Genomic DNA, 14,546 nt, shown 5'->3' on the forward strand with positions numbered 1-14,546 from the left:
AGGCATGGAATGAACAAGTTGGTGACATTTTGCAACATCTATCTTTTTCCATTCTTCAAGAATTACCTCTTTTAGAGACTAGATGCTGGATGGAGAGTGATGCACAACTTGTCTCTTCAGAATTCCCCATAGGTGTTCAATTGGGTTCAGATCAGGAGCCACTAAATCACTTTCACCCTGTTCTTCTTCAGAAATCCAACAGTGGCCTTAGATGTGTGTTTAGTATCATTGTCATGTTGGAAAAGTGCACGACGACCAAGGGCACGGAGCGATGGTAGCATCTTCTCTTTCAGTATAGTGCAGTACATCTGTGAATTCATGATGCCATCAATGAAATGCAGCACCCTACAGCAGCAGCACTCATGCAGCCCCACACAAGGACACTGCCACCACCATGTTTCACTGTAGGGACCATGCATTTTTTTTTTTGTATTCCTCACCTTTGCAACGCCATACAGTTTTGAAGCCATCAGTTCCAAAAACATTTATCTTGGTCTCATCACTCCAGAGTCCCAGTAGTCTTCCTCTTTGTCAGCATGGGCCCTGGCAAAAGGCGGGCTTTTTTGTGCCTGGGCTTTAGGAAAGGCTTCTTTCGTGGACGGCACCCATGCATGCCATTCCTCTGCAGTGTACGCCATATTGTGTCACAGGAAATAGTCACCCCAATTTGGCTTTCTACTTCTTTAGGTAACTGCAGTGAACTTGCATGCTGATTTTCTTCAACCCTTCTCATCAGAAGACGCTCATGTCGAGGTGTTAACTTCCGTGGACAACCTAGACGTCACTGTGAGACGGTTGCAGTTCCATCTTTTTTAAATTTTTGTACCACTTTTGCTACAGTATTCTGACTGATAAGTAAAGCTTTGCTGATCTTCTTGCAGCCTTCACCTTTCTGGTGTAAAGAAATGATTTTCTTTCTCAGGTCTTGTGACATTTCTTTTCCATGTGGTGCCATTGCTGACAGCATGAAATGGGAAGGGGTTTAACACCCTTTTATAGTCAACTGTCTGCTGGACACCTGTGTAATGAATAATTAGACTCACCTGTGGTTGAATTCTTGTTAAATTAGACATTTGTAGTCTAAAATGTAGCTTTGCTCCAGAGACTTTCAGTGGGGTGTACTCATTTTTGCATCACCCTATTTTGAGTAAACCTGAAATTTTTGTTCTCTAAGTTATATTATTAACCTTACTTTCATGTTATAAGTTAAACAGATGTTATATAAAACTTCAACATTTTGGAAATTGTTTTTGTGTTCATTGAGACATTGTTTAAAATCTTACTTTTCAAAGGGGGTCTACTCATTTACGCTGAGCATTGTAACTATGTTTTCAGTGGTGTATAAAGACCTTACATAATGAACCATTATGTTTTTATTATCTTAGAATGAGCCATTTCTATCTACATACACTGCGGGTCCCCTTACATGTTAAGTCGCCATTTTGCACCACCATGTTTCTGCAGTAGCCCTAAACGGACAAACTGCTCTACAGAGCGCGTTTCGTCACTATGTTGTTATTCTTTTAAATTGTTAATGTTTTTAGAGGCAGCTTGCATCATCACTACGTTGAATACGCACGAAGAAGTAGTACTAGTAGTAGTAATCATCATCTGGTTTATCAGAAGCAGAGACCGTTCTTTGTTAGATGTAAGAAGGAACCTCATTGCTTGACTGGCTACTCTGCTGCCTCAGACAACGACATCTGTCTTGTGTCGGCCAGACGGCCACCGTAGCTTCTCTGTGTGCTTCAGAAGGGAGGGGTGATCACAGTTGGTTGCAGTTCGCAACCTCACCACTAGATGCCGCTAAAATATACACACTGCACCTTTAATTGTTCGTATTCACCATTCTGTAAAAGAATATGTATGTGCTGTTGTATGTGCTGTTTCTATACAAAGTGACATCGCCATCTACTGGCCAACATGAATAATACAACGTTTTTCATTGCACGAATGGGGATCATTCTGACAATGCTGTTTGTAAGTGAAACTTCAAAAACGCAAAAGGAAAACTTTTCAGTTGTTAATACATCGTTGTCATGTAAACATATCCTAAATGTAAGTCCTGTTAAACTCGAAATTATCTTGTTTTGAACATGAATTATGAATTATTGTGGTGTGTTTATGATGCATATGAACATACAATGTAAATCCATCAATTTTACTCAATAAACCTGTGAAAACATCTGGCTTTAAATGCTGAACTAATACAAAATAAGAATTAATTCTGTTATTATTAGTGGTCAGCCATTAGTAATGCAACTAATCTAATTATTGCTGGTCAAGTTTCAAAGCATGGACAGATGAATACTTTCAATATTAGCAGTAAAAGTATTGATGCTGTTGTTTTATCAACTAGGATATCTAACCAAATGCTAGTAAACCTTACATTGTCTTGGTCAATGGTGCAGCAGGCCTCCGAACAATAGGAGAAAAGCTGCTCTTTGAGATTCAGCAGCCTTTTATTTCAGAATGGGTCACAAGAGTTGTCCTATTGTTCCTGATGCATTGTGGTGGAAAGAAGCAAACAAAACACTGCCCTCCATTGCCTTTGTCCTAAAGCTCCACGCTGCATCCATGCTCTCTGTCACGATAATGGAGTTTGAGAAAGGAAATGTTCTTTAAACCAAGAAAGAGCCTGTTGGAATGTTAGAAATATTGTTATAGTATTGTGAGCTGCCATTTAGGCTACATGACCAGCTTATCCCAAATGTGTACAATTTATCTTGGAAGGGGGTGTGTACAGTAAGAAAGTTTAAACAGCATGCAGAGCATAGAATATCACTAAAACAGCATTATAATTTAATTCCAGGTAAATTCAACTATTATAATGTAAGGTTTTCCGGTGTACTTGACTTGTGTCTTGTGAAAACATTCTAGCCAGTAATCCTGCCGCCACTGCTTTGAAAAACTGGATTTGTTTAATCATGATTACATAAAATGCAGAGAACTAATGTTTGGAATAAACTCTTGGAAGAGGATCTGATCGTTTTAATTAAACCCAACAGGAAAAAAAAAAAAAAAAGGATAATATGACTTTCAGGAAATGTCAATTACTTCCAAAAAAAGTTTTCAAGAGAACAAAATATTTACAGCATGATCTTGATAATATCTCTAAAATATTTAACGTTACTGCTGGCAGTAGGACATAACAAAATTGCAAATCAGGCTTTAAAAAAACAGGTTTCTGAGCCACTAGTGAATTACACAAGCACTCACAATCCGCATTAATAGTGACTGTAAGTAATTGAGCAGAGAATACATACGCATGTGCCTCTTATGTAAGAACAAATCCGGTTGGTTGAAGTCGACAAGCATATTTGAATATCGCATGCTATTGGGCAACAGGCCGGCGGGCAGTCGGAGGGGGCGGGGTTTCGGAGTGACTGAACGCCAGTCAATGTAGCAAATGTATTTGGCTTTGGGAAGTCCGAGTCTTTAAGCGAATCGGTTCATTCGAACAATTCGCGTCAATGGGCAAATTCTAAGGAACCGATTCACAGACTCATTTGAATCAACACTAAGAAGTGTTGCCAGAAGAGGTCTCCGCGAGATATTTTACGGTTTCTCTTTGAACTAAAAAAAATATTTTAGCGATATAATTGTTTAATCTATATATTTAATCTATAATCTATATTGTTTAGGCTATGAGTGCTGTGTTGTTTATGTCATCCCCTGGCAAGAAATTTACATAAGTAATGGTTAGGCTTCTGCTGTAAAATCATATTATGAATCATATACTAATACGTCTTCAAACAGTAAGAACCTTTCAAAACATCTCTGTTCTTTTTTGTTTAATTTTGCTGGTGTGGCCAAATTAACGTTTTGTTGTAGTAACTACTAGGCTACTATAGTAACTAGTATTTTGGCGGATACTGTGGTTACCATGGTAAAGTGTTGTAAGGGCCACCTATCTTCAACTTCCTTCCAAGATTCTACAGCAGAGATTTATGCTTTAAAATCGGTTCAAATGAATCAATAAAAAGAACCGATTCTCGTTCGCGAATCGGACATCCCTAGTATCTGTCGCGCCGCCAACTGGAAGTAACCAAGATCAAACTGTTCGCGTTCAAATCGTTGATACATACGTGCGCTGCGTTTTAAACGCTATAGTCATTCTTCGCGTCCGTATCAGCAAGATTCTGTGATTTCTGTGTGTTTTTCTTTCATTATGAAGCTGCTTATTTGGCTGTGGATTACTGTGTTAAGAATCTCTTGTCGATAAATTGAAAATCGATTTCAACGCATCGGATATTTGGATATTATTTGAGTGTTTGGCAGAGAAACGATGCATTATGATTCATGGTCATCTAATAACTGGAACAGGTAGGTGTCTTACTGACCTCCTCTCTCTTACTATTGTTGGGTACTGTTGCCATGTAAGAAATAAAGGAAAGTGAAGATGATTATTATATGAGCGGAGGACATTCAGATTTAAATGATGGTTTTATGATTGTTTACAATCCACATTAACAGAATGATAGTACTACGCTTGTTATCAAACATCCTGCGTGTATTCAAACAGCAGTTTTTCAGCTCATGACAACACATGATGTTAAATCGGGACTAACCAGTACCCACTACTAAATTAGTCTCAAATAGCTACCACAGATCGCTCCATAGAAACACATGGTGTGCAGAGGACTCAGGACTGGACTCGAAATGAGATGGTAGTTAGAGTATGTCAGATGTCAAGCTTTCGCTGGTATAGCTGTGGTGTTCAAATCAGGTCAAATCATAATTCTGCTTTATTATCTCAATAATTTAATCTGACAATGGCAGAATATCGCGTATGTTTACTAACAAAAGAAGTTTTGTTTTCTACCCTTCTCTGTTTTACCCTTTCCTTACTCTACTGTACATTTTCATACTCTGTTCTACTATACTACTTTATAGTACCTTATTGTGCTCAACTTTATACTCTACTCTATATTTTATTCTATTGAAACATCTTTGGAAAAAGTGCTAGCTAAGGGAATGCGAACACTGTTCTGTTGTGTTCTACACTGTTAAAAAATAATTGTTGGTTTAACTTAAAAAAGTAAGTTATCTGGTTGCCTTAATTTTGAGTTCATTGAAATTAAAAATTTGAGTTAATACAATGAAGATGATTGGTTTAATCAACAGAAACTCAAAATATGTTATCTGAACCACATTAATTATCTAAGTTGATTTTACAAAAGAAAAAATGTTGTGATAAATCATAAAAATAATTTTTTTGCAGTGTACTCTTTTTACTCTACAATATGTCAACTTTACAGCTCCATACTAATAGGCATTTCTGGGAGGCCTGTTGTTGGCTGTTGACTGGGATATACTTTATATTTGACAGGGGACAATTTAACACTCATCTAAGTCATCATACTCTATGTGTCCTACATTGTGTCCTCTCAAGTAACCTTTCTTTGGCCGCAGGACCTCAAATTGGACGGGCATGAAGAGATCGGATGGTGTGGATTAGATCATTGGGAATATAGCACTTTGATTTCTCTCATCTCAATGTTGGGCTCCAGAGGACCTCTGCCTTTGTGCTCTGAAATGAAATAATGGCGACGCGTTGGGCTGCGTCAACGCACCACGATGAGAAGACAAATCCAGCAGCGTCGTCAGTTTGCGAGGTAAATCATTTTATTGCTTTAAAAGAGAAAAGTAAAAGCACATAAGGCCTACACCTTCTGCAGCTCAAGATGGGACAAGTGCTTCAGTCAGACACACTTGCAGTGCAGGTGGGATGTCCGTAAACTGAACTGGATGATTTGGACTTTTATTTAATTTGTTATGTTAATATATCGTTTTGATGGCAATCTGTCATGCGGTTCAATTTATGAAGAAAATTAATAGGACAACCACTTACAGGCCAGTAATATTAAAGGGATAGTTCACCCATAAACGAAAATTGTGTCATCAGCAGATCTCGCCCCCCATTGACTACCATAGTAGGGGAAAAAATACTGCTTGGTTACAAACATTTTCCAAATATCTTCCTTTGTGTACAGCAGAACAAATAAATTTATACAGGTATGGGACAACTTGAGGGTGAGTAAATTATGACTGAATTTTCATTTTCTGGCGAACTATTCCTTTAATAAATATTATGTGAGAAAACTGGATTTTTTTTTCAGAAACATTTTTTGAAACATCTGATATTATTACAAATTTTATACCATAAAAATATAATTTTATAGATGGAGAACTCATAACACAGTATTATCTTCCTTAGAAGCAGCCGCTGACTGTTTATATTGAGACTGCAATCATTAAATGAAGTAGCCTATTTATTTTATTTGGCAAGCAAGGCCCTTACTTATCTAATCTCAGTAATGTTGTAAGGCTGCTTATGCATAATGTCACTCTTCAGAATACTAGAGCAACGTAGGATTTTGCTTGTCCTCTTTGACATGCAGGGATGATGTAACACCGCATGTCAGAAGAACATAACGCAGCTCTGTAAACGCATGCTTGGATTAACCTATCAGTAATGGCAATACCAGTGTGTATGTGTGTGTCTGTGTGTGTATAATCTCCTTAAGGAGTAGGCTCAGGGTCTGTGGGTACAGAAGGTCGGTGGGCACAGTAGTTTTCAAACATGTCGACAGATCACTCAGAATGTGTCAACAGGGATTCAGTATTTACATTCTGTTTGTGTTTGTTTCTTAAACGATTCCAGTTCTCGAAAGAAATTGTTTATTTTGAAGGAACAGAGCATTACTTTGAAGGATCAGTGCATTTCTTCAGAAGTGCAGTACGTTTTTTTTAAGTAACAGTGCATTATTTTGAAGAAATGTTGCACTGTTTTGAAGGAACGTGCATTACTTTAAAATAACAGTGCCTTTTTGCATTTTATATTTTCAGCTGTTTGATGAAAACATCATTGATTTTGTCTTACCTTTAAAGTGTTTACCATAGGCTTATTTGAATAAATCATCGGAAACTCTTAATAACATTCTGAGTTCACACAGAACTTGTTTTTGCATTCCACTGCGCTGGATTTCTGTTGTTTTTGTATGTAAACGCACGATCCAAAAACAGGAAACTAGGAATCAGTGGTTTATTTATCAAGATTTATTTGTAATGCTATTCCTGAGCAGTACAACCCAATTGTGTATGGCACATTTTACATTTTTACCAGCTAGACACACCTAAATAAGTCAGAAATACACATTAAGTATGTTTTTTAAACTTTATTAATGTTGTTGCCTCAGGACTTAAAATTGTTACAGTGTAGAAGACAAAGCTTGATCTGATATGGTAATACTGACAACATTATTAACTATGTGTGAAGCCTTGGAAGCTGAAGCTCGTGATTATGGTAATTACATTTCCGACACACGCTTGAGATGTTTGGCCAATCACCACACACAGGGTCAGCTGGCAAATCAGAGCGCTCTGGGCTTTTCATAAGGAGGGGCTTTGTAGAAATCAGCACGTTTCAGACAGACTGAAAATAGAGGTACTGCAATAATGTACAGTATGTGAAAATTAAAGTTTTTTGAGCATCAGAGCATGTTGACCTGTTCTCTTATGCCCAATAAACAAAATATTGAACTTTTAAAATAGCATCATATGACCCTTTTAAAAGTAGTTCATTTCTATACCGTTTTTTCATTCCTCTGCCAGCTGCGACTTGTTTTTTAAATGCAATCACTAATTCCGTTGGTGTGGGACCTGGTTGTCTCAGTCCAGTGCGCCTCACGGCTACTTGGTTATAAAGTTAAACAGTAACTGAAGTTCTCAGCAGGTGTGTGAAATGTCCCCAGCAGACTCATAAAAAGTGCCTGCTTGAGCTAACAGCATGTGGGCTTCAGTAAGCATCATTGCACTACCACCAGTACAATATAATTGGGATTACATTTTAAACAATGTGATTTACTTTTGTATTTCAATACAATAATATTTGTTATATTTAGGTGATATACAGACAGTAGCCCTGACATTTTGACATAATGTTATGTGTATTTGTCCGTTCAGGCTCGAAAAGGCGCGAAAAAGAGCTTAATTCAGTACTCGAACGCTGTCTGAGGAGCGGATTTCTGTGTGCACGGCTGTGCGCTTCGGGTGTGCGCACAGAAAACCGTACTGAATAGATCTCTCTTTTGTGTCATGCTTTTTCAGATATATCCATATGTCTGCTCTTCTCTTTCTCCCAGACATTTTTTGAACGTTTTATGAGACATGCAGCAAGTGTATGCCAATATACCCTGTCGGGACCGGGTAGATCTGCATGTTACAATTCAAAATGTGCGCATCTACCACAAAGGACATCAGTTCTGACTGGATCTCTTCCCAAATTGTCCCTCCCTAACATTTTCGTCTAGTTTTTATTCGTTGACAAAAATGTCAGTAGATTTTCATCATAGTTATTGTCATTCAGGGCTGTTTTTTCTTTAGCCATCGTCTCGTTTTTGTCTGTGAAAAAATGACGCTGACAAAAATTATGAAAATGAACACTGCTCAACACACATATTGTGACTCACATTGAACTCCTGACTCCTGACTGAATTGCAGTTTGACATTAGCATGATGCTAAGCTAACATCGCCGTACTCAAATAAAAAACAAACTTGTGTACATAAAATTGAAATGAGAAGATGGAATTATTTTCTTTGGATAATCAACATTTCTATTGACTCTTGCAATTATTCACTGCTGTCATTGCAGTGCATTCTGGGATTGCCTTATTGCAAAATATCCATGCTGTGCTGCCTTAGAATTTGTCAAAAAACTGCCTTAGAAGGCTGCATAATTATGTCTCATACTTTTTCAGCTTCATGTCTGTAACATACCTGTGCTGCTTTAACATTCGGTCTAAGTAGGCAGGACCCAGCTATCAGAGAATTTTCTCAGAACTTTAGCTAACATTGTGGCAAAGTTCTCTCAAACAACCATTCTTCCAGTAACGTTAATGAAACATTTGTTCAACGTTATCTGGTATTTAATAATGTTCTCAAAAAGTCAGCACAAAGACATTATTTATACATTGTTCATGGAACATTTTTATTTACTTGAAACATTTTACAATTTAATTTTTTTTTTAAATGTTACTAATTGTTTCAGAATGTTCAGAGAACATTCAAAAGTAATGTTCCCATTATGTTTGCAAAATAATAAACTGGAATTAAAAAAAAAAAAAAAACTGTACATTTTGAAGGTTCAGGGAACATTCAGAAATAACGTTTTTTAACATAATGAGAATGTTAGCAAAACGTTATTAGAACATATTTTTGTTAGCTGGGCTACTAGGTTTTGTTATCATTTTCTTCTTTGCAGAGTAATTATGCAGTGGCATTATGTCTGTCTAGTCATATATAGTGCCACTGGCAAAGCTAAACATTACAATGCGTAATTGCTTTGTTTATATGCATGAAAAAGAGATGTGATCCATTATCCACACATTTGGTGTCCCTCATGGTTAATTGTGGGGTCCAGTAGTGTTCACGCCTGTGATGAAGCTTGTTTAATTCATTATCACATGAGTTAAACCAGTGTTCTACCTCAATAACATCACCCCCAAGACACACATAAAGAGTAACTGCGATTAGGGTACATATAGTATGCATCAGTGCCTTTTCTTAAGTTCTTCCTTGTAGAGCACGGACAGGTGCTTGACTGTACCTGCTCCAGTCTCTCCTGACACTTATTAGATCCCCCCGGGGTTTCTTGTGCCTGGTGGTCTCAGGTGGGCCCGTTATTCTGTCCCATCTAGTTCTCCATGTCTAATGAGGGCGTCTCTCCCTGTCTGTCTCTCTCTCTTTGTGTCTCCCTCCCTCGGTCGCCCTGCCCCCTGTGAGGACGCCAGTGCCATGGAGGGTAATTAAAGCCCAGCTGCTCCTCGCTTTTACACCTCCACTCTCTCTCTCTCACACACACACACACACATACTCTGGTGTTCCTCAGATGAGGTCACCTTGTGGAGGTTCTGAATTCTGTGTGTCTCTTGTAAAGCTTGTTGACAGTTGACAGTTTAGTCAGCAAGAAATCAAAATGTACTTTCTATATACACTACCATTTAATAGTTTGGGATTAGTAAGATGTTTTTGAAAGAAGTCATTAATGCTCACCAAAGCTGCATTTATTTGATCAAAAAAAAAATGCAGTAAAACAGTAAAGGCCTGTTCGCACCAAGAACGATAACAATATAATTCTAAAAATCGTTCTAAATATAAAAGAATAGCACTGTCCATTAGGGATGCATGATATATCGGCCACAATATCAGTATCGGCCGATATATATTCATTTTTAATGTTATCGTTATCATCCAGAAAAGAAAATGTAACCTATATATTAAAGCTGGTAAATAATGGATTATTTCCTTCAGCTGAGACATTTGTTTAGATGTGTTTTTTTTAGTCACTGTTCGTAATAATGGTTTTGAATTGCTTGAAATATGATTGAAATCACTTCAAAAGGGAAAATACAGTTAAGTGCAATGTGCAGCGCAAGCCTGTCATGTAGACTACATAAAATTATAATGCGAACATTATAATTGTGTGCTTGGGACATGGCTTTTAAGGGTGAGACTTTTGTTTTTGTAATCAGACTCTCAAAAATTATATAAAAATTTATATTTAGATTTATCGGCCAATATACCGGTTATCGGCTTTCAAATATAAAAAGTTATCGGTATCGGACAAAATTTTCATCCTTACTGTCCACACCACAGCTATAACGATAATGATATAGAGAAACAATTTAGTTGGGATTTTTTTTTTTTTTTTTCTCTAGCTCTTGAACGATAAAACACTGACAGCCAATCAGTGTTTTATCGTTCAAGAGCTTTTTGACAAGTCAACCCCCCTATTCAAGGATACTTTAAAGAAAATGGATATATGGAAAACAATCGGTCATATCCTCTGAATAAATGGTGAGAAGCATAAACGATGAGATCAATATGCCAGGCTAGCAAACAGTGTAACATAAAATTACCTCAGGTATCCAGCGCTATTTTCGACAACATTGTCTTGCTTCCTTTGAAGTTGCAGTAAAAAAAAGACTAGGCATTGTTTTTATTCCACCATATTGACTATGTCAGCTAAATTCACTGTTAGATTAGATTGATTACACTAGCTATTCACTCAAAACATAGCATGCTGAGGACATCTGCTGGTTAAAGCTGTGTAAATGCAACAAGAACAGCAAAAATATGTTGTAGACACTTTGAAACAGCAGTGCGAGCTTACAATAAACAGACCGTTAACGTTCGTTGGTGTGGACGCAAATATAGTTATCTTTATAGTTATCGTTCTTGGTGTAAATAGGCCTTAATACTGTGAAATATTATTACAATTCAAAATAAATGTTTTCTATTTTATTATATTTTAAAATATAATTTATTCCTGTGGTGGCAAAGCTGAATTTTCAGCATCATTTCTCCAGTCTTCAGTGGGACATGATCACATGATCCTTCAGAAATCATTATAATGCTGATTTGGTACTTAAGAAACATATCTGTGCCACTTGATTCATTTCGGTGTCTCAGTCAACTTAATTAAATTGTAGCCTATATCATACTGTATATATCACCATTGTGTCTGTCATAAGCCACCCGGCATTGTCCATCACACACACACAAAAAAAAAATTACACATCAATCGACCACTGCATCAACATAATAACTTGCACCACCTCTAAACTGATTTTTTTAGCTGATGTTACCAATACCCTTAACCGTGATTCTGATATTTACCACTCACTTTTCATGATTCAGTCAATTTACTGATGAAAAAAATCTATTCCCGACCACCTACATTTTCTTTCTTCTCAATATCCTGTTTCATTTAGAAATACATCAGATTATAGGCTTGACTTTAACAAAAACCTGATTATTTGTGATTTTTTTGCTCAAATCATTGAGCAATTGAGCCCTTTTGTAGATGTTGTGGAGACGCCCTTTATAAACTCATCTTTTAGATCTGACCACTGTCTCATTGAATCCAACGGGCCAAACCATAATCCAGTGTTGACAGGGATGTTTCTGTGTTCTGTCTCGTATCAGAGCTTTCAGTTGGCACTTCAGCCCTCCACCCGCACATTCTGTTTCCATATGCATTGATTTTTGTTGTCTGTTCAGAAAAACAAAGGCTGAGGGAGTATTAAATGCTGGCTGTCAGTGCGCGCGCGTGTGTATATGTGTGTGTGTAGATTCACCCCTGTTTTCAGTCTATAGTCTCTCCCTCTCGTGTGAATGTGTTTCTGTGTGCTTGCCTTTGGCTTGCCCTCTATTATAACATATTTGGGAAACGCTCTGTTCGATGCTCTGCACAAAATTGTGTGACACTGAGGGGCGGATTCACTAAAAATAGACTGTGCCCACTGATATTGTAGTTTATTTGCATTCTGTATTGTCTTAGCACCTGGTTCAAAGGAATTATGCAAATCAAGTAATGTTGTAAACGCCCACAAAATCACTGCTAAGCTCAATATCCATAGGGCAGTTCCCTATTTTTTTCTTCCATTGTGGTTTGTATGCTGGTATTTCTACCAGAATTCATTGGTCAGCTAGCTTCAAGTCTTCAGATTCATAATGTCCTGCTGATCTGATCTTTTTCATTCAGCTGGGCTTTAGTGAAAGCACACTAATATCTGAAATAGTAAGAAGCAGCATGCTCAATGGATGTTAAAATTCTGTAGATGCTTTGATTTCTAAGCCAATAGATTTCAGTAAAAACTCAGTGTTCCAGTTCTTGACCTGAATCCACTCTAGAGATAAACATTTTTGTCTGGAGCTCTAGCCTTCCTTTGGGAAACATGTCTTGTTTAAGGGCTTCCCCTGAGTAAACATGGCAGCCACTTATCCGATTCCTAGTTATCATTATTCAGTCAAGCATTTGGACTCCTTATGAGTTAGTAGGTACTAAGTTTCTTTTGTCTATCATCGGAAAGGTAATATTGTGAATGCCCGTTTTATCTGGAATCTCAGCCACAGTGGTTTTACATTAGGCATACTTTGTGCTTTTCTGCAATATTGCTCCATTTTTTTTTATGTCATAATGAGCAGCCATGAGATGGTAGTTTGTTGTATAAGCCTGTAGTCAGAAAGGAGACCAATGAACTAGTATAATGACTCTAGGCTGGGATGCCCTTCTGTCTTATTAAAGGATTAGTTAACTTCAGAATTAAAATTCCCTGATAATTTACTCATCCCCATGTTTATGTCTTTCTTTCTTAAGTCAAAAAGAAATTAAGGTTTCTGAGGAAAACATTCCAGGATATTCTCCATATAGTGGACTTCACTGGGGTACAACGGATTGAAGGTCCAAATAGCAGTTTCAATGCAGCTTTAAAGGGCTCTACACGATCCCAGCCGAGGAATAAGGGTCTTGTCTAACAAAACGATCGGAAATGTATTTACTTTTTAACAACAAATGCTCTTCTTGCACTAGCTCTGTGATGTGCCATGTATTATGTAATCACGTTGGAAAGGTCACATGTGATTTGGTTAAAAAGTATGTGGTTAGAAAGTATATACATTTTTATGTTATTTTTTTTAGAAAATGACAGATTGTTTTGCTAAACACGACCCTTATTCCTTGGGTGGGATTGTGTAGATCACTTTGAAGCTGCGTTTAAACTGCAATTTGGACCTTCAACCCGTTGTACCCCAGTGAAGTCCACTATATGTAGAAAAATCCTGGAATGTTTTCCTCAAAAACCTTAATTTCTTTTTGACTGACGAAAGAAAGACATAAACATCTTGGATGACATGGGGGTGAGTAAATTATCAGGAAATTTGAATTCTGAAGTATTCTGAAGTCTGTGTTAGTCTTTTAACACAGAGTGGATGGGTAGATTGAGTATGTTTCTCAGTGGGAATGGTGTTTAGTGAGACAGTATTGGTGTATATTACACATGCCCAGAGCACATCTGTGTTAAGTTGCTGCCACCTGGTCTGATGTGCAGTTAGTGAAACACATGGATACTGCTCACGCTTTGATGTCTCACACACACCGTGACTCTTACAGTATGTCTTGTTCGCTTTTTCCATCATACGATATATATTTTAAGTTACCCGCATGTCATTTAGCAACACAAGTCATCCAGTTTTTATTAATATGACAGTCTAATATCGATCTAGATTACTGCAAAGTGCTACAAGTCTCTTATACCAGCCACAGAGTGAACGCACAGAGTAACATTATAACATAACTTTCAACTCACTCAAATGTATTTTGTATGACTGTTTTAACCATGTAAAACAACAGTGCTGCGTTACCCCACATACACAACGAAAAGAGTAGCATAAGCATAATAAAAGCTCCGCTGGACTCCCACGGCTCTTGGCCCACCCTGCTTCATACCACAGTAACATTAATAAATCTTTAATACATTAGCTCATCCATGAACATGATTTCTCTGAGTCCGTTGGACTGCTTTCCAACGGCTGTGGAGGTGAAGACGACAACTCCCATGATTCCACGCCCATTCATGGCATCATCAAGCTACACCTTTGTTTTGAATAAGCGACCTCTAGTGGTGAAAATTACATATTGTGCCCTTAATATGACTGAATCTACATTAGGATACACCAACTAAAGTCGTTTCAGATAAAA

The 14,546-nt window shown here is 37.5% G+C and overlaps 1 protein-coding gene across 1 annotated transcript in view; it reads left to right on the plus strand.

The window, feature by feature from the left end:
* The first annotated feature begins 4,023 nt into the window (after positions 1-4,023).
* Positions 4,024-14,546, plus strand: part of LOC127506300 (rho GTPase-activating protein 21) — a 121,056-nt gene continuing 110,533 nt past the window's right edge. Inside the window, exons 1-2 of the mRNA XM_051882648.1 lie at positions 4,024-4,326; positions 5,416-5,618. Of these exons, the coding sequence (XP_051738608.1) occupies positions 5,547-5,618 (72 nt within the window). The 5' untranslated portion in view covers positions 4,024-4,326; positions 5,416-5,546. The remainder of the gene's footprint in view (positions 4,327-5,415; positions 5,619-14,546) is intronic.

This window comes from Ctenopharyngodon idella, chromosome 23, assembly GCF_019924925.1.
Source record: "Ctenopharyngodon idella isolate HZGC_01 chromosome 23, HZGC01, whole genome shotgun sequence".
NCBI lineage: Eukaryota > Metazoa > Chordata > Actinopteri > Cypriniformes > Xenocyprididae > Ctenopharyngodon > Ctenopharyngodon idella.